The sequence below is a fragment of the Motacilla alba genome, chromosome 22 (genome assembly GCF_015832195.1).
Source record: "Motacilla alba alba isolate MOTALB_02 chromosome 22, Motacilla_alba_V1.0_pri, whole genome shotgun sequence".
Lineage (NCBI taxonomy): Eukaryota > Metazoa > Chordata > Aves > Passeriformes > Motacillidae > Motacilla > Motacilla alba.
Genome location: NC_052037.1, coordinates 3,647,200 through 3,670,203, shown reverse-complemented (window position 1 = coordinate 3,670,203; position 23,004 = coordinate 3,647,200). Strand labels below are relative to the sequence as shown.

Sequence of the window (23,004 nt, the reverse complement as noted above, 5' to 3'; positions counted from 1 at the left end):
ATGAAAGGCATCGATGCAAGAGCACAAATTAATCACACAGAGCTCCTGCAGTGCCTCTGAGTGTCCCCACAGAGGGAAGGAGGGGATGCTGCAGTGCACCCGAGCTGTCCCTCCACAGCTCTGGAGGCCCAGGGAGAGCCCAGGGCTCAGGGACAGCCCCGGGGGAGGGGGGGGTTTAAGGTCAGCCCCGGGGGGCTCAGGGACAGCCCAGGAGAGACTCAGGGACAGCCCAGGGGGGGCTCAGGTAGAGCTCAGGGGCTCAGGGACAGCCCAGGAGGGACCCAGGCACTGCCCAGGAGGTACCCAGGGGCAGCCCACGGCTGGGGTTCTGCCCAGGGGCTCAGGGAGAGCCCAGGGGGGGCTCAGGGACAGCCATGGGGCTCAGATACAGCCCAGGGGCTCAGGCACAGCTCAGACACAGCCCAGGGGCTCAGACACAGCCCAGGGGCTCAGATACAGCCCAGGGCTGAGGCTCCTGGCCAGCAGAGCTCTGGCAGCCCCGGGATGCAGAGCACTGCAGGGCTCTCCTCCCGCTCGGCTCCTTCTCTGCTCAGGTGCCCAAAGCAGGCAGGGGAATGAGCTGCTGCTGGCTGTGCAGGGCTGGGTCAGGGCAGGGCTCACCCTGCACCCCCTGCAGGTGCACAGGGCACCAGCCTTACCTGGGAGGGCCTGGCCAGCTCAGCCTGTGCCAGGCTCTGGTGCCAGCGGGCTCCTGCAGCTCTGCGGTGGGCACGGCAGCGTCCGGCCTCGAGCAAAGTCAATAAAGCAAACAGCTTCTGTTGAGCCTGCAGGAATCCTACCAGCAGGAAAAAGAATTCACACTTTCTTTTCAGTGCTCTTTACTCATGGAACCATTTGTTTCTTTAGAGACAAAGGGGGAAGGAAGAAACTCATCCATTACACCATCGCCACGACTCACTGCTGCTGCTCTGTATGTGCTGACACAAACCATGCTGGAGAAGGTGAAGAAAGTGTGTTTATTTCTGATTGAAGACTGATTACATCACTATCATGGGTAATGTAGTAGAATAATCTTATACTCTTGGGAGAAATCTAGGAATAAATATGAAAAAGTAAAATAGTTTGTTTCCACTGTCCCTGAAGATGACTGATGAGTAAGTGATGTATTTACAGGATAGTTATCATACTCTAGACTCTGTGCTGAATAAATATTGTCTTGAAAGGGTAAAAAAATCCATCGAAATATTTTAACTCACCACAAAATTAAAAAAAAAAAATATCCATGTACTTGTCCAAAGCAAAGGTTAGTTACATGTTAATTATTGAATCCACATAGGATCACTGTCCAAGAAAGCTTCCTCTCCTGCTGACCTGCTCCCCTCCACAGAAGCAGCATTAGTGCTTGTCCTCTTCTCCACTGAGGAGCCACTATTGGTTCTTCAGGCTGCAAGACAGAAACGAAGCCCAAGTCACGCTCCATCCTGGTGTGTTTTACGAAAGAAAACCACCACAGCAAATTGGGAAAAGTCTCCTTTCTTTAGGTGTTAAATTTGAATTTAAAAGCCTCACAAATCCTGCCCAACTGGCCTCCTCCATGGCCCAGCCCAGCTCAGCTGATGAGGAATTCCTCACTGGAATTGGAATTGGCAAGCTCAGGTTTGTGCTTTGAGCAATTAACCCAGTGTTTAGGTTTTACATTAAAATGATTAATCTGTACACCCAACACCACAACACAGAGCTGGATGGGCTGTTCTGGGGCTTTCAAATTATGATCAAAACAGAAGATATCAGAGATATCTTCATTTTCACTTACATTAAAAGGGAAGGGAGACAAGTCAGATCTATAATGAGGGGAAGTATTACATTCTCTTTCTTCACAGGCAGTGTAATTATTCAGCTGCTCCCGCGAACTGAAACTATGACAAATTAAAATGCCTATCAATTCCATCTACCTTTTGTAACTATTCATCTTCTGGAGTTGTTACTGCTCTAAAGGCTCCTTTACCATGAGCCACTATAATCTGCAAAAAGCACATAGAAATGCTACTATTTCCAAGTGTTACTGTCAGCGTAGCCACCAAAGTAAGAACAAAATCACTTGGCTTGGGTGTGAAGTGCACAATCCAACTCATTTACTCTAATTTCCAGAAATTTACAGGAAATCTTCTGTCAGAGAACACCTTCTACCTGAGGGAGGATGTCTCAGGTTCCTGTGCCTGTGATGACCCCAAGGTGTTAGAAAGTCTTTTTTTCTCCCAGCCCCGAGACTGAAGAAGAAGCCAAGACTCTTCTGTCCTGCTCCTCAAGGTTGTTTCTTTTCTCTTACCCAATCCATTCTGTCTCTGGCCTGCTGAGCTCTGGCTGGCAGCTCAGCCCGTGGCACACTGACCGCCCTTGGGGCCGTGTTAGTTTTTTATACCAACAACTACGTGTGCTCTCTTTACAATGATTTTCCAATACCTGTCACCTATGTTGGACAGTCTGTCTCTACTCTAAACCAATCCAAAAGTGCCACCATCACAGCAGAAGGTGGAGGAAAAGAAGAAGGAGAAGAAGAAGAAGAAGGAGAAGAAGAAGGAGAAGAAGAAGGAGAAGAAGAAGGAGAAGAAGAAGGAGAAGAAGGAGAAGAAGAAGAAGAAGAAGAAGAAGAAGAAGAAGAAGAAGAAGAAAAAGAAGAAGAAGAAGAAAAAGAAGAAGAAAAAGAAGAAGAAAAAGAAGAAGAAAAAGAAGAAGGAGAGGACAGGCCCAGATTCCTCCATCTTGCCTCTTGAACCCCCATTCTAAAACCCCAAAATTCTACTTTTTCACCCTGTGACAAATTCACTATCACTCCACTCAAACTCTTGTGGCTTGTAAATCCTCACACAAAGCTGGTAATTGTTTCCATGGGTTAAAATCAAAGGCACAGGTGGTTTTGACTCCGTGCCAAGGTCTCTGAGCCCCCTGCCAGGGTCTGGAATCATCCAGGGCAGCCGGAGGAATGTCCTGGGTTCTGACAAGGATGTGCAGAAGGAGCCCAACCTGCTGGCATCAGGGACAGGGCTGGAAACACCCAGGAGAAACAGAAACAGCATTTGGCACTAAATGTGACCCAGGTGGAGCCGGGCCAGGCAGCCCCAGAGCTCCCCACGTGCTGGCTGTGCCAGACACACAGACCCTGGGACACGCTTCAGCCACAACAGGCTGTCAGTGTTTGTTCACACCTTCTTAAATAGATGGGAAAAGTGATGTAAATGCAACCATGGGAAAGGGTGACATTTCTGCAGGCATGATATTAACAATATTTTGATTAGCTCATGCCTGAATAGCCAAGCAGCTTATGTTGATAAATACCCTGTTCCAATTAGACATCTGTGTTCTCAGCCTGAAAATAAAAAAGGAAAGAAAAGAGAAAGAGCCTGCCCAGGCCCAAGCCTGCTGCCTCTGCTCCTCAGCAGGACATCAACCATCTGGGCTTGCCCAGGGTGCAGCCCAAAGTCAAGGCTGAGAGTTGTGCAGGAAAGCTGCAGAGCCACCTCCCCTTCTCACTCTTAACCCCTCAGAATAAATTCTGACCATTGAATTGGTTTTACCCCAATGATGGCTGCAGGACTGGGTCCTCCCTCTGAAAAAATCCTGAAATTAACCAGGAAGCCTGAGTCTGAGAGGGAAACCCTGGCATGTATTAGCATCTATGGAAGTGTAAATGAGTGATTATAAAACCCCGGGATACATTTGTGAGCTCTAGATGTGGCAGAGAGGTCTGGCTGATCAAAGAGACAAAATGAAGGCGAGAAGACAAAGTTCTTCTTTATGGAAGTGGCAATGGTTATCCCCACACAGTCAGACTGTTAATTACCAGGGCTGGATCTCAGCCCTCCGTGGCTGACAGCCCAAGCAGAGGAGCTCAGCTCTCACTCTCTGGCACGTGTGACAGACCCACAGCTGGCCCAGGGCTGACACCCACCCCAAAGCTGACTCTGGGCTCTCTGCTCTGCCAAAAGCACCTCTGCTCCCTGCACCCACATGCCCACAGGAGGTACCTCACACCAATCCAGGCTCCCTGCAGCCTCCTCCCTGAAGGCAGCTGTTTTCTCCAGGCCAAGGGGATAACCCAGCCTGTTCCCAGCCCCTCTCCAGGACGGGCTTTTTGCCAAGCCCCAGGGGTAACATTCTGCACAAGCATTGTTTTGACCCCAGACACTGAATATCCTCTGTGTCCTTTCACAACTATCTGGACTTTAATCCCTGCTGTTTGTTGCCAATCACTTTGAGCGGTGATTTTTCATCTTCACAGCTTGCATAAAGCAGAAAAGAGGGAGGTTTTGTTTCTGCCAGCCCATGGGGAGCAGTGAGGAGCGAGGCTGGCATGTGCCTCCCTCCAGCCTCTCAGAAGAAACATTCACAGCTGGGATTCTGGCTGCTGCTGTGCCCCCAGGAAGGAGCTGCTGGTGCCCACCATGGCTCAGCAAAGTGGGCACTGGCCCCTGCCTGGCCCCCTGCCCAGTGCTGCATGGAGGGGAGGAGGGAAGGAGAGAGGAGAGTTAAAAAAACCCATCTATTTTTGGAGAGCAAGTCAAACAATGCCTCAATCATCTCTACACAGTTCAGAAATCCCTAATTAAAGGTTTAATGCTCCACCCCACTGCAGATGTTCCAGAGTCCTTCCACATCCCAACACTTGCTCCCTGCCAGCACGTGCCCACAGCCAGCAGCATCACCCACCAGAGCCTGAGCTGAGCCCTGCACTCCCCACACATCCAGTATGGCATTTCACCTTCATTTTCAAATTAAGCTCAAGTACCTGCTCCCTGGAGAAAAAGCAGGAGCTGGCAGATATATCTGCTTTGTGCCTGCACAGCTGGAGGGATAAGGACCAGCTCAGTATTAGCTCCCTCTTCCTGCATCTTTTATTCAACACCAAAATACCAGCCAAAAAATCTCCAGCTTCCTTCCTAAGCCCTATTCCCCCCCTCTTTTGGTCAAACAAATGCAGCCAGAAGCACTTGGGGCAGCACCTGAAGTTCCTGTGGATGGTTCATTTCTCCTGGCCAGAGCACTGAAGGAAGAGCAGCTCAGCTGCTGGGCACAAGCCTCAAACTGTGCTACCCATGGAGCCCCAGGACCCCCAGCCCTCCACAGGGCAGTGCCAGGCTCCTGGTTAGCACAGCTGCCAAGCTCATGGTGTGTCTGGGGGGTTATTTAAGGCAGCTCTAACTGGGGCTCTCAGCATGCAGAGCTCTCAGCAGCAGTAATAAATAACCACAATGCAGCTCATGCCTCATCAAAGTCCTGAGCTCCTGAAGCAGCTTTCCAGGAAAAACTCATCTGCCTGGCATTTTTTGGGTGGTGTCAGCTTCCATCCTGCAATCACTGTTCCCTGTTTTGCCCTCTGTCCCAGGACAAAATCCCTGCATCCCTTCACTAACTGCCCCTTCCTTCAGCTTTGTTTAGTCTTTAACTATATGAAGCATGGCAGCCACATAAAATGTTTTGTTGCCTTGGCAACTGCAGTCCAGTGGCTTCAGCCTGAGTTAGGAGGCAGAGGACAGCCCTGACATTAACCAGCAATAATGAGAACAGCAGAAACCAGGGGGGAACCCTGGCTGAGGAGCAAGCAGGGGATGATCCTCGCCTGCCCCAGCACGGAGCACACCTGGGAGCCACGGTGCTGCCACGACCCCGTGGGACACCACAGCTCTGGGAACTCAGCAAAGGACAGCTCTGCATTTCCAAAGTCCCTTTCTTTGTACGGAAGAGGCAATTTCTTGGAAAAGCTAGTGAGACACAGATGCAGCCCTGCCAGGATCTGCTGTTTGTGCTCAGCACATTCCTCTGCACTGAGAATGGGCTGAGCCCAGGGCACACGTGTCATCTGTCACTCCTACCACAGTCAAAGCACAAATAACTTCCCAAGGTGCTCATTCACAGCACTAGAAATTAAGATTTCTTAATCTCTGCTAATTGCAGGAGGCTGCACAACAGAGCAGAAGGTGTGGGGATAACCCAGGGGACCAGGCACCTTTCTGGTGCGGGGAATTGGTGACACATCTTCCTGCACATCTCTGTCTCCCATCCACGAGGCTGCTCTGCTTTGAGATAAACTTCTTTATCCTTCTCAATAATACCAACAGCAACCACAGCCATGATCATACGGACTTGGAAGGACTGGAAAGGAAAGGATAACTACATTACACTTGTATTGTATTCAGATCTTATGGAGAGGAGCAAAAGAAGAGTCCTTGGCTGGTGTACTGGGTTATTCAGATCATTAGTTTCTCTCAAGGAATGTGCTAAAGCCCCCTTGTATATTATAATATTTTAATATTTAAAGCACCCGTTAATATTTTTTCCTTAATATTAAAAATAATACAAACATGTCACAGCAGCTGGCTTTGACTTTGCACTTCTAGTAGTGACAAGGTATGGCTTCCCATTTTTAGGAATTCCTTCTGTTGTCCATAAGAGGACAAGAGGCTGGCACGTGTCTAACAGGAATGCATTTAGGATTTTATTGAACAGACAAGGGAAACATTACAGCTCTGGGCCAGGGCAGCATGGCACAGATGCTGTCATTCCAGGTTTCCCAGAGGAAGAGCTCTCAGCAGTGGGAATTTGTTGCACTGGGTGTGGATCCTGACCCTGTCCCAGCTGTTCCCACACGACCTGGCTGGGCAGGGATGCCCCACCAGGGAGGTGTGCTGAAGAGCAGGAGCTGGAGGCAGCCAAGGCCACAGACTGCTCGTGGCACAGCCCCAAAACACAGCTGGCTCACTCACCTGGCCCAGCCCCCTGCTCCACAACACACCTGCACTGGCAGGTGCTGCATCACTGCACTTGGAAGGCATTCAAATGCCCCCTGAATAAACAGAATAAAGCTAAGGTGAATAATACCAGGAACCTGAGAAGGTCTGACATCAGCTGGGGAAGGGCTGGCTTTATCTTTTGCTGGCTTAAGCAAAATGAGCCATTAGCAGTCATTGCTAGTTCTGCTCATCCTGCTCACTTTTCAGACTACCCTCAAAGCTACCTGAAGCACTTGAGGTAGATCCCTTTATATTCCTCTCCTAATCTGGGCAGTTCCAAGTGATTCAGCCTGGAATGGCTCCCAAAGCTCACATATAAGTGCATTAAGAGCAATTAGTTCATTAATCTAGTCCCTGGTATCATGTTTCTCCATCACTTCATTTTAATAATTTGTAGTAATTGACAGAGCAGACTCCCCCCAGTTCTCATAGCTGGGTAATGCATAATTAGTCTAAATCACAGCAAAAACTGTTCCACTGGCAAACACCTAATCCCTTTAGGCTCAGGGTGTCTCTTCTGAGGTTTCACACATGAAAGAAGCTGCAAACTCAGTGTCACTCTCCACAGTTCAGTGGGACTCCAGCCAGCCCATGTGGCTTCAGCCCACCTGGAGGTGCCTCTGGCACCCGTGTTGGCACAGCAACCAGAGCACAGCCCCCAGTTCCCCTCTGCTGGGGGGCAAAGCGCTGTCCCAGAGCACCCCATCCTGGCAGACAGACTGACTGCAGCCCGTGGGACAGGCACAGGGTCACTCACTTGGTCTGGTGTTTGGAGCCCTTCAGGTGTGCGTGGTACTGCTCTATGGAGTTCAGGGTGACGTTGCAGATGTTGCAGGTGTAGCTGCGCTTCAGGCCTGTGGAGAAAAGCAGGGGTTGATTAATTAACCCTTAACAGGCTCCACCCGTGCCACGAGGTGAGGTCCAGGGGAGCACGGGCTGCACCAGAGGGAAACACCAGAGGGAAACACTCAAAATGGCAGCTAGGAAGTACAAGTAAGTGAAAATGACTGAAGAAAGGGGGAGAAATAGAAAAAAAAAGCAGTAACCTATGCTCCAAGCAAAGTTCTAGTTAATTAGAAGGTACTTGGACCCCACATTTCATTTCCATTTTCACAGACACTTCTCTTTACAGTGACCCATCTACTGACTTTTCCAGGCCAGGGTATCCAAGCATTAGAGAAACCTAAAGGAGTATTTGTAGAACTGAGCAGAGGGAAGCCAGGTTCAAAGGCTCATCCCTCCTGAGAGTGTGGTGAATCTCTCCTGTGCCCTCCTCAGGCCATCATAGCTGTGCTCACACTAACAAGCACTCCAGGCACCATTTATCCCTCTGGTTTTTGGTGGTGATCATCACTCTGAGCAATTCCCTGTTAGTGCATTCAGCAGCCAGATCACTTAGGAGCTCTCTTTTCCCCAGAGGGATCCACTCTGATTTATCCACCACAGTGAACCAGCCAAGCTCAGATGCTGGTCTCCCACAGCCCACACTCGCAGCCTCTGGCTGAAGGTCAAGGCTGGCAGGCTGCAGGGGCACCCCCAGAGCCAAAGCAGGAGCTCTCTCACCTGCTGGGTTCTCTCTTGGCTGCAGTACAGACTGCCCCCAGCACAACCAAGGGCTCTGCTTGAAAACACTGGAGCCACGGGATTCCCAGCAGGGATTGCTGTGCTCCTCAGGAACAGCTCTAATGTTCCTTGTAATAGTCTCTTCTGGCTTGCTACAGTATTATTTCTTTGCCAAAATTGTTAGAATAACTCATTTAGAGCAAATAACGTGTGGCATTCTCAAATTTGATCAGTCCACGCTCACCATAATTAACTGCACGGGTAATAAACACACTGACTCCTCCCCAGCTGGACCTGCCTTTTTGGCTCTCAAAAAATCCCTTGTCTTGTTCTGCACTCCAGGCACCAGCTCCACCAACAGCCCCTCTTTCCTCAAACACTTCGTAATATCTCTCACCCAGGAATTTGGCACAACATGAAAATCATCTTTAAATAATATTCCAAAATCATTCAGAGGAGTGCTTGAAAACAACGAGCCAGCAACTGCAGAGGTATTTAAGTAGTTTCTGTACTTCTGTGTCACGATGTGGCACAGAACAAAAATCAATTTGCAAATGTGCATATGGATTTTCTCCTTCCAGAATTTATTCTTGATGAAGCAGCGATGATTTTACAGTCACGCCCTTTGTCCATTGCTGGCAGCTCCTGTTCCCTTTATTCAACCTACAGGCACCAGAAGCCACATGAAATCTCCCAGAATGCAGGGGAAGGAATGGGAAGGGCAGTGTGTGGTGTGTCAGCACATTGCAGCAGCCTGACACCCCACTTGGACCCCACCAGGATCTCCTCATGGCAGAGTGGGACCGGGGAACTAAGAAACAGGTAATTCTTTAATTTAAGGTAATAAGGTTCTGCTGCTCAGCCAATTTAGCAGCACGTTAAGAGCAGCCTCAGTGAATCTTAATTACTGGTGTAGGTGGAAACGCCTTCAGCAAAGCAGCTCCTAAGTGGGGATGATGATTTTCTCCCTCAGCATGTCAAGGCTACTCACGGTGATGAAGCAGGGGGAACCCTGCTCCCCCTGCTGTGTTCTGTGCAGGGAATCAGTGCTGCTCCCAGCTCTTCCCACAGGCTGGAACTGGGCAGATTCCATGAACTGGGTTGGAGATGGAGAAGGAAACTAGCCTCAAATGAACAGCAGGATGAGACCACAGGCAATAATCGCTTCCAGGATATAAAAATTACCACAATTTGAACTCATCAAAGCTGCTACTTGGCTGAAACTGGTTTCATGAAACTCCCCAACCAGTGCTCTGGGGCTGAGCTCAGCCCTCCAGGCCATAAGGTGGTCCCACCCTGAGCAGGCCATTCTGGCAGCTGCTGGGCTCTGGCTGTATTCACATCCCCTTCTGCATCCTCAAGACACATCAGCATTGCCTCCCCTGCAGCGTGACACGCATTCATGTAAAATTGAATGTCCTCCTATCCCCATTAAATAAAATATTAACAAGTCAAGTTATTAATGTCATCCTGCATAAAATGAATTAAAACCCATTCCAGGGGAGTTCTTGTTAAACTGTTCCTTACTAACCACAAGTGACAGCACAGAATGAGAAGTATTTATAAGGCATACAAAGAAATTATGAGCTGAGATGAAAAAGGAAACACAGCTCGTTGCCTGATACTGGTGCATCTGCAGCACCAGCAATTTACCTGAGAACACAGAGGCTCCAAGTGACATCAGCTCTGTGCCCTTGTCCCTCTCTACTGCAGAGGCTGCTGTGCTTTATTTTAGGGATTCAGAGCACCTGTTGCAGGGTTTGGCTGGCCCCAGCACCTTACAAACCAGCTGCCCACCTGCCTGGGAGGGGGAACAGGAGAGCTGGGCCACGGGGGACACCAGACATGAACCACAGCTGGTGAGATGTGACCTGATGGAGGAAACCTGACAGTCCTCCTGCCTGTGCCTGGGACAGGCTGGGGAGGGTGAGAGCTGTCAGATGGAGCTCAGCTGCCTCCAGCTGAGCCGTGGCCACTCTGTGCTGCTGAACACAAGCTGTCAGAGCAGAGCCTGGAATCTGGGGATGGGTACCCACCAGGTTTTCTTCCTATGATCTGTGCCAGGGTGCAGGGGCAGCCAGGGGAGGCAGCTCTGCAGGAAGAAAACTCCCAATTCCTTCCTCTCTCAGGGTGTGTTCCCATGCTGCCCTGCCCAGCAGGAGCAGCAGGGATTCCAGGCCAGCCCCACGGCGGGGTGGGTCCCAAAGCAGCTCTGTGCCGTGGCTGGAAAGCCTCACAGAACTGCTCTGAGGGTGGGCTGAGCCCTGCACTCCATCCAGCCAAGGAAAAGGGATCTGTGTGCCCTGTGCTGCAGCTTTAACTCAACACAGACTGCAGAAACAATGCTCATTTCTCCTTTTTTTCCCCCCTCTCCTCATTCTTATTTCTGAGAAGAAAATAAGACTTCAAAATTGCAGGATGAGCACTTGGTGAGAAGAATCAATGTTTTTGTTTTCTATAAATATCAATTGCCCAAAAATATACCTCTATTCTTATTTCTCCAAATATACATTCATATTTATCAATAAATATTTTATTACAGCCATTATCAAAACATCAAAGGCTGCTGAAATGTTGTACTTCAACTGACACTGCCTGTTTCAGGCTCACACAATGCATCAAATGTTCATCTCCCACACTAGTCAAAATAGAATTAATATTTAAGCTGTGATGGGAGAAGCCACCGGGGATGCAGAGGAAGGAGATGACTTTGCAATCCAGGGAAAACTGAGGCAGCAAAGACCGTGTGGAGCAGGGGTAATATGGGGATGTTGTCCCCAGCACATGTCCTGCTGCCACTGTTACCCTGTGGGCACACGTGGTGTCACCTGGCAAGGTGAGGCTGGATATCAGTGTGTGGTGGCCACTGCAGAGACTGCTTTCCACACCTGTCAAGATCTGCTCCAATCCTGCAGCTAAATGCATCCAGGAGAGCATCTCCAGATGGACACAGACAGATGCTCATGACCTGGTTAGATAAAACTGAAAGATTTCCCAGCTGGGCAGGCTCAGGGACACCCCCTTGGCTCCCTGTGCTCCTCGCTGGTGCTGTGGAGCACGGGGCACTGCAGAACAGCACCCTGAAGTGCCCAAGCAGAGGGCCACCCCTGTTCCCCTGTACCAGGCACACAGAGAGCCCTGCTGTCCCCTCTCCTGTCATCCACAGACACTAGCAGGACCACACTGGATCCAGTGCAAACCCCAGCCACGCACAGCAGCACCGTGAAGGTAAAAACCAGCAGCTGACGAGGCTGTGAAGGCCTCCAATTTCAACTAAATAAATAAAACGCTTCCCAATTGATTTATTTACAGTTAATGTCATCCTCAGCCACTCCTGAGCTTGGCACAGCTCAAAGTACTGAGACTTCCATGTGATTGTCCCAGGTTTTATTCCCACATATTTCCAGCAGCGGGCAGTGACTCAGCCAACATGAATCATTGATGGCACCGTGAGTCACTCTAGGTAGCACAGGAGGATCAAGATAACCATTACAAGGTTTATGGGAGATCAAGAAATGCACCATATACTGTACAGTCATTAGTATCTAAAGAAAAATTATTTCATTGAGCAAGGAAGGAGACCCAGGTGTATCAAAATGTTATTGCAAAGCCTCGCTGGCAAACCAAAGCTCACACATAGCTCTGAATCAACCTTGTCCTTCTTCCTCAGCTGCCTGAGTCAGGTCCCTGTGTGCACACAGGACTGTGACCCAGACAAAAGGCTGGTGCCTCTCCTACAGCCCAGAGGAAGCAGGTCGTTGTCAAGATTTAGTCCTGGACTGAATTAAATTGCTCCTCTCCATCACAAGCTCAGGAGGGCCCAGGGATGCTGGGGGGCAGCTGCTGAGACCACTGGCCTGGCTATGGCTCTGCTCTGCTTGAGGGTGGCTCCCAGAGGGGTGCAAACCCAGGCACGGTCCCCACAAGGACCCTGCACATGCCAGAGCCCCTCCCTGTGTGGGGCCACCACGGATGGACTGACAGACAGGTGAAGAAAGGCCCTCCCTCCAGCAGGAACCAAAAAACTTGTGTTTAACATCCCTGTGGCAACTGCTCAGAGCCAGGGCCATCCCAGCACTTTACAGACACTCATTAAATCATGGCAGGCAGCTGTCCTGCTCTCCACCAGGGAGATGTAGGGAGTGCTCTGCCTCCAGCAACATCCTGTCTGCACTTCTGCGTGGGGCCGAGCTGACACGTGCTCTCCTCTCCCAGGGACAGGCCACGCTTGCTCGAGGACAGGTGTGTGCACTAATGGAAAGGACTATTTTAGGAGAAGGCAAAAGAGATACCTAAGAAACAACTTGGAAAGGATGCTGCTAAAACTGCAGGCTGGCATTCTGAAGCAGGGGATTTTTTTTACACAACTGGGAGCCTCGTGAAGCAGGAACAGCATCTCGGGCTCCCTGCACCACTGGTGACTGCAGGAAGCAATTGATCCATAAAGTCAGAGGGTTTTGGGAAAGCTGCAAAAGGCAGGCCTCAGAGGCAGCAGAACTGTGATTAGAGCTAAGCAGTAGCCACGAGATTGGTCAGCAGAAAAATTATGTAAGTAGAAAAGTAAGGCCAAATAGAACAATGGTCTGTGTACTAACACTTGTCTAGAATAACTCCTTAAGCTGCAGAAAAGTATATCTAGAGAGATGTTAGGAACTTCCAAGCTTAATAATGGAGCTCTGTGCATTGCGTTTTAAGACTTACAAGCAGGTATTGTACTGGAAATAAGCAAGCATTGTTTTAACCAAAGGTAGATGTGCTTATAGTGTCTGGATGGAACTACTGTCAATGTGCTTTTGCTTTGTCTGATTGGTCAAAAAACCTTTAAAGTAAGTTGTAACATTAAGTTCCTGGTCTGCTGCTGGGGTGTGAGCTGATGGCATCTTCCCATTGTCATAACAATGTAATGAGACTGATGCTGGAAAATAAAACAGCTCAAGAGGCGTCGCTAGCAGTCCTGTCCTATTCGTGATTTGCACATTGTCACTGTCATATTTTGCAAATGAAAAATCCCTTCGCCAGGATTTCTTCTCCTGGGAAGCTGAGAAGCCTCAGAGAAAAACGAAAACAATAATTATCTAATTGCTTCTCCTGTGTTTTGATGCTTTGGAATGCGATAGGTGATTGTTTCATGGGTTGCATGTGAATTGTTTTTACTCAATGACCAATCACCATCAACTGCGTCAGATTCTGAGGAGTCAGTCACAAGTTTTTCATTATTATCTTCTAGCCTTCTGTCTGTATCCTTTCTGTATTTCTTTTAGTATAGTTTTAGTATAGCTTTTTTAGTATAATATATATCATAAAATAATCAATCAGCCTTCTGAAACATGGAGTCAAGATTGATTCTCATCTCTTCCCTCGTCCTGGAGACCCTCAAACACCACCACACAGGTGATAAACAAGGCCCACAGGATAGCACAGGGAGCAGGTTCCTGTGTGCAGGTCTCTTGGAGCAGTCTGAATTGCTGCTAGCACAGTCCAGGGGAAGGAAACAAAAAGGACCTTTGCATAATATCCACAGATATTTTATTCAGCCGTGGTGAGATGTTCGGGTCCCAGCACCCACACACAGAGAGTCTCACTTTCTCTCTGCAGGGGCCTGGGGGCTGACCCTGGTCTGGGGCACTACAAAGATGAGGGAGTCAGTCAGTTGTTGGGGCCTCTGCACCAAGAGGAGCATCAGAAAGGTGCAGTGTTGTATTTTCTGGGACCCCTGAGGAAGGGAGGAATGATGCATCTGACTCCGTGCTCTTAGAAGGCTGATTTATTATTTTATGATCTATATTATATTAAAGAATGGAGAAGTCTGAATTGCTGCTAGCACAGTCCAGGGGAAGGAAGCAAAAAGGACCTCTGCATAATATCCACAGATGTTTCATGCAGCTGCACAGTGAGATGTTCAGGTCCCAGCACCCACACACAGAGGATCTGGCTTTGCCTCTGCAGGGGCTGACCCCGGTCTGGGGCAGTACAAAGATGAGGGCTGATCAGGGAATAGGGGGGAGTGCCTCAGGGACATAGGAACAGACACAGGAACGGGGGAAGGAGCCAATGGGGTCTAACAGCTTTTTGAGGGAAGCTTCTTGTGCCTGCCTAGACCAGGGAATGCCCCTCCAGGGTCTCCACAGTCTCTCACCTCGCAGCTCCCCCAGGTCGAGGGTCTTGCCCAGCTGCTCCAGGAGGTCGGCCCTGGCCGCGTTCTTCTTGTGCTTTTTGCCCTCGTAGTGCTGCTGTGCCATCAGGGGGTTGTTGAACCAGGCCGTGCAGAGCTGGCAGTGCCTGTCCGAGTCCCTGCGCTGCTGCGGCGGCGGCGGCACCGCCGCGGCGCTCTCCGTGCGTGCCGCCTTCAGCGGGCCCAGCGCGGCCTCTGCAAAAGGCAACGGGCACACGTCAGCTTTGCTGGGCTCCTGAGGAACGCCAGAGCCTGAGGAAGATCCCACGGCAGACACAGGGAATAATTAGCTGCAGTTACGGCGTCCCGGTGGATGTTCTGGATGGCGCTGCTTGGAAAGCTACCATTTCTCATTAAAAAAAAAGCATCATGAAAGGACAGCCCAGGACTGTTCCTCAGCTGTCTGCATTTCACTGACTGGGAAGGAGGATGCTCTCGGTGCAATTACACGTCTTATCGCTGTTCTGACTAATTTGCTAAACTTATCCTGCTTGGATTGCTACTCCCAGGAAAATTCATCAGTGGAGAATAAATACACCATGCAGAGCCATCTCCCTCTCAGGACAGAGAGACATATTTATCATTATCTCAGGATTCTTATTTTTCAATTTGCTTGGTCTCAGAAAGAATGGGAAAGCCATACAGCCAGTCCCATCCTTCAAAGACCTTCACATTGTGAATTGTCGGGTACCAGCAACACACAACCTTAATTTAATTCTATTTTCCTTCAGATTCATCAAAAGCCCATCCAGGAACACAGATATGACCCCCAAATCATCCCAAAGAAAAGTGAGTGATTAGTCTTTATATAATGGAAGGCACTTTGTTCAACAGTTTCCCAACTTTGCACAATACAAGTCACAAACCCATGGAAAAAAAGGAGTTTGAAGTAAAATAAAGTTCACGTAACACTGCGATACAAAAATATACAATGACTAGCACTTAATTATCACACTTCATTCAAAAATTCCCTTTTATGTGGCTTTCCTTTTCCTTTCTTTTCCAGATGAAATGCCTGCTCTTTAAATAATTAACAACCTGCTCTCTCCATGGTCCTGGAATAGGCACATTTGGAGGTGTGTGGTGGCTGTCTTTGATCAGGGGATGATCCAGCTGAGCCCTGATGAGCGCACAGGGCAGCAAATGCCAAACCCACCTCAGTGTCTGACACCAGGAACAGCAACACAGGGATATTTTTAGACATATAATTATGCCTGGAGCCCACTGTGATTGACTCCTCGGCTTGAGAAAGTTAATATTGTTCTAAATTTTCTGCTGACCTGCTCAGTAAGGGACACCCTTCAAGGAAATTCTAGCTTACATATAACATTACTTACAACCTTATCAATTTCCAGGGGTTTATAACCTTCTATTGTTTTTGATGATGACTGCCAAGGTATCAGAGTTCCAGCAGTGATGACGCTGCCTCTCAAGAACTGCTCCAGGCAGGGCCAGGCAGGGTCTGGCTGGATTTTGCTCCTAAAAAAAAAGTCTTTTCCATGGTTCCAGCAGGAGAGACACGGCCCAGCCCCTGCAAGGTGCATGCAGCAGAACTGCCAGTGTGAGCAAAGAGCAAAGCCAGCGGCCAGCACAGTCATTAGGAAGAAAATCAGGGAATTGCAGTATTTCCTGCTCAAACTGGGATTACACAGCCTTTGCAAGTGCTTGACTCTGAAAAGCAAGCACAGCTGGCTTCGTGCAGACGTGTTCCTGCACTCCCCAAGGAGAGAGGGGTCCATGCCCAGAGCCCAGTGATGCCACAGGCACTTGGAACAGCCCTGCTGAGGCCAGGGGGACTCAGCCCTCTGCAGCATCCCGGGACAGGGCTGAGTCCAGGGGACCAGACTGAGCTGCAGAGAAGTTTGGAGCACTATGAACAACCAGCAATTTCAGCAGCCCAGGAGCTCTGCGACAGATCTGACCTGCTGTTCCACAAGCCCCAGGCTATAAAGTTAAATCTATCCAATCTTTTGGCCAGCTCTCTCCTTGTTTCTATGCACACTGCTGCTGGAGGGGGACCAGACAGGCTGAAGCTCACGGAGCTGGTGATGTCCACAGGAGTTACATCTCCTGCTCACTAAGGAAACCTGACAGAAACATCTCTGCTCGCAGCCCCTGGCTGTGCCTCTGAGCCCCTCTCCCTGAGGCTGGTGGCTTGTGCTCCCCCAAACTCCGTGCAGGAGGGAGGTGCCAGGGGAACTGGCACTCCTGCTGCAGGGGATGGCACCAGAGCCCCCATGCCCACCCCAGCCCTGCTCCTAGCCCACATCCACAGCTGGCTGCCATGGGACCATGGGCTACAGCTCCACAGCAGAGATCCTGCATCGCATGGGGGCTGCCACGGGCAAGGATTTCCTCTTAGCACTCACAGTACAAAATATTTTCTTTAAAGTCACATTCCTCAGGTCCCACTGACAACCCCCAGCAGTCCTGAGGTGTGCTGAGCCCAGCCTGGCAATTAATGAAAGCATCCCAAGTCTACCAAACTCTCCCAAAGAGAAACAGATGAAAGTTGACTTCTCCACAAATGTGAATTTATCATTTTGATATGCACTACACAACTGCTGCAGAACAGCAAATGCCATCGTTCCCTGAGCAGCGACATGAAAATTAATAATAAACACTCAGGAAACGTCAAAAGTTAAAAATGTTTCTCCATCTAAAACACAAACATAAAAGCTGCGAGTTTGACTATTTCAAGTATTTCAAAATGCTAAATAGCTCATGACAGTCTGCCTTACGTTCCCTTTCGCTGTGGGAGGGAAGTGAGAAAGTCTTACTTTGCTGCAAGAGGCAAAATACAAAGTTAGAAACACTTTAGCACTCCGGCAATGAACTAATGTTTGACTTCTTTCTCACATCCAAAGCTTTTTATTCCAATCTGGATTTAAATGGCACCCAACTTCTTCCATTGGCACACTCCAGAAACTCAGCATGAGGACAAGGAACTAAGTGAGCCACAACAAGGAGGCACTGGGAAACTCAGTTTTTTTTCCGGAAGAAATCCCAGAAATCTAGGACTGAGATTCCAGCCGCTGCTGGACAGATCCTAGCACGCAAACCAAAAAGCCATTTGCTCAGTCCCTTTTGATGTCCCAAAGTGTCCCAGATTGCAAGGCAAGATGTATTCTATTTGCCATCTGGATGGCAGCTGTCTTTTGTCAAGTGGGCAGTTCTCCTTATCTCTGCCACAGCCACTCCTCCCTCTGTGGGGACATCTGCTGATAAGAGGCCATTGAGTGTCACTGCAGGGCTGATAAGAACTGCAGCATCCCCCTGGGAGAGGCTCTGCACAGAGGGAGGAGCCAGGCATTCCCACCTGGATATAATCTGGGATTCTGGAGCACCAGCACGGCCTCTGCACTGGATTCCCAGAGGAACAGCAGCTGCCTCTGCCCCTGGAGCTTCAGAGGGAGACTCCACCCTTCTCCAGGATCCCGGCTCCAGCAGAACCACCCCTGGCACTGCAGGAGGGCTGCAGCCACAATTCCCATTGGATTTCTCCAGGATCCCTGCTCCAGCAGAACCACCCCTGGCACTGCAGGAGGGCTGAGCCACAATTCCAATTGGATTTCTCCAGGATCCCTGCTCCAGCAGAACCACCCCTGGCACTGCAGGAGGGCTGAGCCACAATTCCCATTGGATTTCTCCAGGATCCCTGCTCCAGCAGAACCACCCCTGGCACTGCAGGAGGGCTGCAGCCACAATTCCAATGGGACTGCTGCCAGCACCCTGACCCACAGGGTGTCAGGTTGTTTCTGACTCTGTCAGTGTTGTTTTTATTTACTGCACTGTTTATTTTATCCTTTTATTTTCTTCCCTATTAAAGAACTGGTATTTCCTGCTCCCATATTTTTTGCCTGAGAGCCCTTAATTTAAAATTTATAGCAATTTGGAGGGGGAAGGAGGTTTACATTTTCCATTTCAGGGGAGGCTCCTGCCTTCCTCAGCAGGCACCTGGCTTTCCAAACCAAGACACAAAGCCAGGGCCATCGCCACTTTCCTGGAATGATGCCTGCAGGTCCTCACACTTGGACTGATGAATTCAGCAGCTATTCCCCACAATCCTTTGGTTTATAACTCGTGGTGATGATGGGATGTAAACTGACAAGGGATGCTGGAAATGACTGGAGGAATTCGTCTGCAGTAGTGCTGACATGAAGCCTCTGAGGGCTACAGCCTTGTACAGCAGAGAACAGGAAAGATCACAACTGCTTGGCTGTCACGATGAGACATGGTTTTTGTGAGAAACCCAACTGTTGGGCCACTTCTTCTCCTGAAAGCACCAGCAGAGAACGGGACATCTGTGCTCCATCTGGATGGAAACTGTGAAGGAGAGCGTCGATCTCCGTAAGGGGTCTAAGAATAGATGTGGTTTTCTTTGGGATTGATGAGACAGAAACCCCAGAATATCAAGCAGCAGAATCTCCTCCCCAGGAGCATCCAGCACGCTCAGGGCTGTGCTTGGTTAGCTCTCAGGACTCGTGAGCAGTGGAGTCTCTGAAGCTCTCTCTGAGAGACTTTCATGCTCCCCAGTGCCAGCCACAGAGGACTGGGACAAAAATCCAGTGAAAATTGCTGGGTGACTGTAAAAGCCCAGAAAAATGCTGTGTCCAAAGGGCATATTTCTGATAACTCCTGGAGAGCAAGGAGGTGCTTATTAATGTATTCCTGAGCTCAGCTTCATCTTCCAGATCAAGTGCCTGTAAGAGCTGATGAGTCCTTGAGATGCTCCTTCCCAGTGATTAGGATGGCTGAAGAGCCCATTACTCCAGGGCATGCAGCATGGCTCACTAAGAGCCTTGTGAGGCTGATCTAGATGATTAAAAAGTGAGACAAAAAAACCACAATGCAAGGCTACAGCTCTAAGCAAGCCCTGCCCTGGCCAGGCCTTGCAGCTGAAGGGTGAATCCAAATTGGCAGCCTAACACAGGGATCAGCCCGTGCACCATCAGAGATCCAGCACTGCTGTGAACATCAGCTCCCCTGGACCTCACCAGGGGCACCAGGGTGTGTGGCAGGTCCTTTGGTGCCAGGGGAGGAGCTGCTGGCAGGCTGCACTCCAGGGATGGGGCTCAAGCAAGCCCTGACACACAAACACCAAGCTTGAGTGCCTGCTGCTCTCCGTGCCAGCTGTGTGCCAGCTGCAGGGAACAGCCTGAGGAGCCCCACACGAGCGAGGTGCAGGTGACCATGACAGCTCAGTGAGAGCCTTCCTCCTGGCTGACCCAGGGGTGCTGCCATGGCTTTACCTTCTCCTCCACAGGACAAACTGGTGCCCCAGCATGGCCAGTTAAACCAAGCAAAGCAGTACCTGACACAATTCCCCACATTCTCTCAGGCAAAGGGGCCAACAGCTCCCAAGCCCACCCTGGCAAAGCACAAATCATACTCTCTGTATCAGCATCTACAGTCTGTGAAGTTAAAAAGGCAATAAAACCACAGACAGAGTGTCAACCCCTGTTATCTAATCACACCTAGGATTTAAATGCTAGGCAGGGTCCAGTACACCCAGCTCCGTTTGTGTTTTGTGCTGAAGGAAGTGCCACTGGCAGCAATTCTGGGTCACATCTGTCTGCAGGACCTCAGCCCAGCAATCCTTCCTGGAGAAAGGTGAGTGCTTTGTTCAAGCATTTTCTGCTTCCACAACCACAGAGGAATTTTTTTTTTTTTCACAGATTATTAGTGGTTTTCAGGGACTTTATGGTTAAGCAAACAATACGATGGTTAAATTGTCCAATTTCAACATTTGACTTTTTAAATGTGAAAGTTAATAGGCTGCATTACTAGAATCACTGTGGAGGAAAGCACAGAACCCATCTGGGCAAAAATCAAAGAGACAATCAATCCAAGGGTTTTTAAAGCCTGCCTTTCCCTCTGTGGTAGGAGCAGATGATAGTCTGTACTGTACAGTAACACCAAAGGTTTATTAAACATATTAGCTGAGCTGATAATTAAACTGCTGATAATTAAAGCCAGGCTTGGCTATCTGCACCCAGTGGAGACATTGTCCTCCTCTGAGAAAACACTTTGGAACTGTGGAGCTGGAGATAGGGCTCTGGCACCGGGGCCAGTCCCAGCTGATAAACCCCTAATCTACATAAACAAAGCAGACAGTAATGAGCATCAGGAGTTTTTAAAGGTTGTTGTGACAGCAACACAAATGAATAGCTGCTTGTGCCAGCCACCACCACTCAGCTTTCCACGTTGTTCCCATTTCCTGCCTGCACACACCGAGCCAGCCCCTTGGCCAAGCCCCAAGACCCCTCTGCACCAGCCCCTCTGCACCCACCTGTGGCCTTCAGTGCTGGTTGCTCCCCTAGCAACAGTTTTAACCTTTTGGCATGGATTTTCCCTTGGTAATGCGATTCTGCCACCACTGCTGAGGTAAAGGACATGTTACATAGTGTGCAGCATTTGTTCTTATCCACTGAGTCACCATCACTGCCCTGCGTGGAGACAAAAACACAGACAAAACAAAGAGGTGTGTAAGCACAGCCACAGAGAGAAAGGAGAAGAACAGGAGGGAGGAATCTAGGTTGTCATGCCAAGGCCATGGCTGCCAGGGGGTTTCCCTTCCTGTGAAAAATGTGTATTTTATGATTGGCTTTTCGCAAATATTAGGGTGAATATTCTATGTGTTATGTTAGAAAGTGATGCTGTATTGATTTTCTTAAGCAGTGTGTTAAATATAGTTTCAGGTTATGACATAATGTTAAAATAGAAACTGTGTATGTGGGATATTTTTTTAAGAAAAGAATGAAGTACTGGCACCAGATAGCAGCCACAGGACACCAAAATCTTTCAGAGGAAAAGAATTTGTTGCTCCATTATCAGAAGAAATGAACTTCTTCCTGCCTCCTCAGCCCTGCAGACACCATCAGGATTCAGAGGAAGAAGCTGACACTGCCCAGACAGAATCCTTTGTTGGAATGGAATTGATGCATCATGGGTGAGGTGTGTGAATATGCAACAGGCTGTTGCTTTTAAGGGTTAATCCTCTGTGAACGTGGGTCCTTTTTCGGGCTTATTTTGCCCAGAAAAGGCACCCGGACTGTCAGAAACTCTTTGTCCTTATTGTCTCGTATTGTCCTAATCCCAATTGTCCAAATTTTTATTACCCTAATTATATTACTATTTTTATAACCATTTTATTACTATTAAGCCTTGAAAATCTTAAAAACAAGCAACTGGCATTTTTCACCTTCCTCATCTCTCCCACCCTTGCTCCTGCCTCGTCCCAGCCGTGTCCAGCTTGGGGACACCTCCACTCTGCACTGGGAGCTCAGCCTGTCCCTGTGTCCCAGGTGGAGCTCTGGGCACTCCCTGAGCCTCCCTTCCCTCAGCCTCTGCTCCTCCTCTCTGAGGGAGTCACACAGCCCCAGAGCTCTCCCTGCCACCCAACACCTGTGCTTCCTCCTGATGCACCTTTTTAAGAGACCCCTGTCACAGAGATATTTCATGAAAATCCCTTTGCCAGGATTTTTTTTTTTCTCCTGGGAAGCTGAGAAGCCTCAGAGGAAAAGAAAAACAATAATTATCTGCTGCTGTGGAATGCAACAGGTTTTTGATTGGTCCATGTGGATTGTTTCTACTTAATGACCAACCAAGGCTCTGAGAGTCACAAGCTTTTATCATTACTCTCTACTCCTTTCCAGCCTTCTGATTAATCCTTTCTCTCTACTCTTTTAGTATAGTTTTAGTATAGCATTTTTAATAGTATATATATCAGAAAATAATCAATCAGCCTTCTGAAACACGGAGTCCAGATTCTCATCTCTTCCCTCGTCCTGGGACCCCACCAACACAACCACATTTGAGAAAAAATCCTGGCAAAGGGGTTTTCATAAAATATCACTGTGACAGACCCCAAAACATCTGGGGGGGGGACACAACTGGGGGGCACAACCCACTCTGCAGGTGGGAGAAATAAATGAACTGTCTGAAATCTCTCAGGTCCCTCCAGCAGGACCCAATCCCAGCCTTGGGTGAACCCAACACAGAGTGGACACCTGACCCACCACTGAAGGTCATTTTCCCCCCCCCCCCAAAAAAATCACTTTTAGAAAAACGACTGCTTTTCATCACTTTTTTGTTGTTGATAACTGTAAATCAAACCTTAGGGAGGAATCTCAAGAGGTGATTGGTACTGTTCTGAGTGTAATTTGCACTTCTTTTAAATAGCTTTCTCTCAAGATATTTTATGCCTTCAAAGGGAAATCACTTGAAAGTTAAGAGCAGAGTAGAAAATTTCCAGTATCTATTGATCATCAGTGGCAACATATAAAGAGCCTCCAACAGAGCTCGTTTGAAAAGCTGATACACTTCGGTGTTAATGCACCAGGGTCTCTTCCTCTGCCAGGGCTGCTCTTCAGTGACATTTCTTCCTTTTCAACCTACTTTCTCAGCTAGACTGCAATTAAAAAATAAAAATTAAAGCCTCCTCAAAGAGCCCTCCAATACCTCATGCAGAGCTCAGGGTCCCATTTACCCTGACCCACAGTTTGCTGTGCAGCTCATCTG

The 23,004-nt window shown here is 49.0% G+C and overlaps 1 protein-coding gene across 2 annotated transcripts in view; it reads right to left on the bottom strand.

The window, feature by feature from the left end:
- Nucleotides 1-822: 822 nt before the first annotated feature.
- ZMAT4 (zinc finger matrin-type 4) overlaps nucleotides 823-23,004 on the bottom strand; it is a 55,005-nt gene continuing 32,823 nt past the window's right edge. For both annotated transcript variants that reach the window (XM_038160372.1, XM_038160371.1), the window contains 4 exons: nucleotides 20,774-20,930; nucleotides 14,446-14,676; nucleotides 7,504-7,600; nucleotides 823-1,405 (listed from right to left, as the gene is read on the bottom strand). In XM_038160372.1, the coding sequence (XP_038016300.1) occupies nucleotides 1,390-1,405; nucleotides 7,504-7,600; nucleotides 14,446-14,676; nucleotides 20,774-20,930 (501 nt within the window). In that variant the 3' untranslated portion in view covers nucleotides 823-1,389. The remainder of the gene's footprint in view (nucleotides 1,406-7,503; nucleotides 7,601-14,445; nucleotides 14,677-20,773; nucleotides 20,931-23,004) is intronic.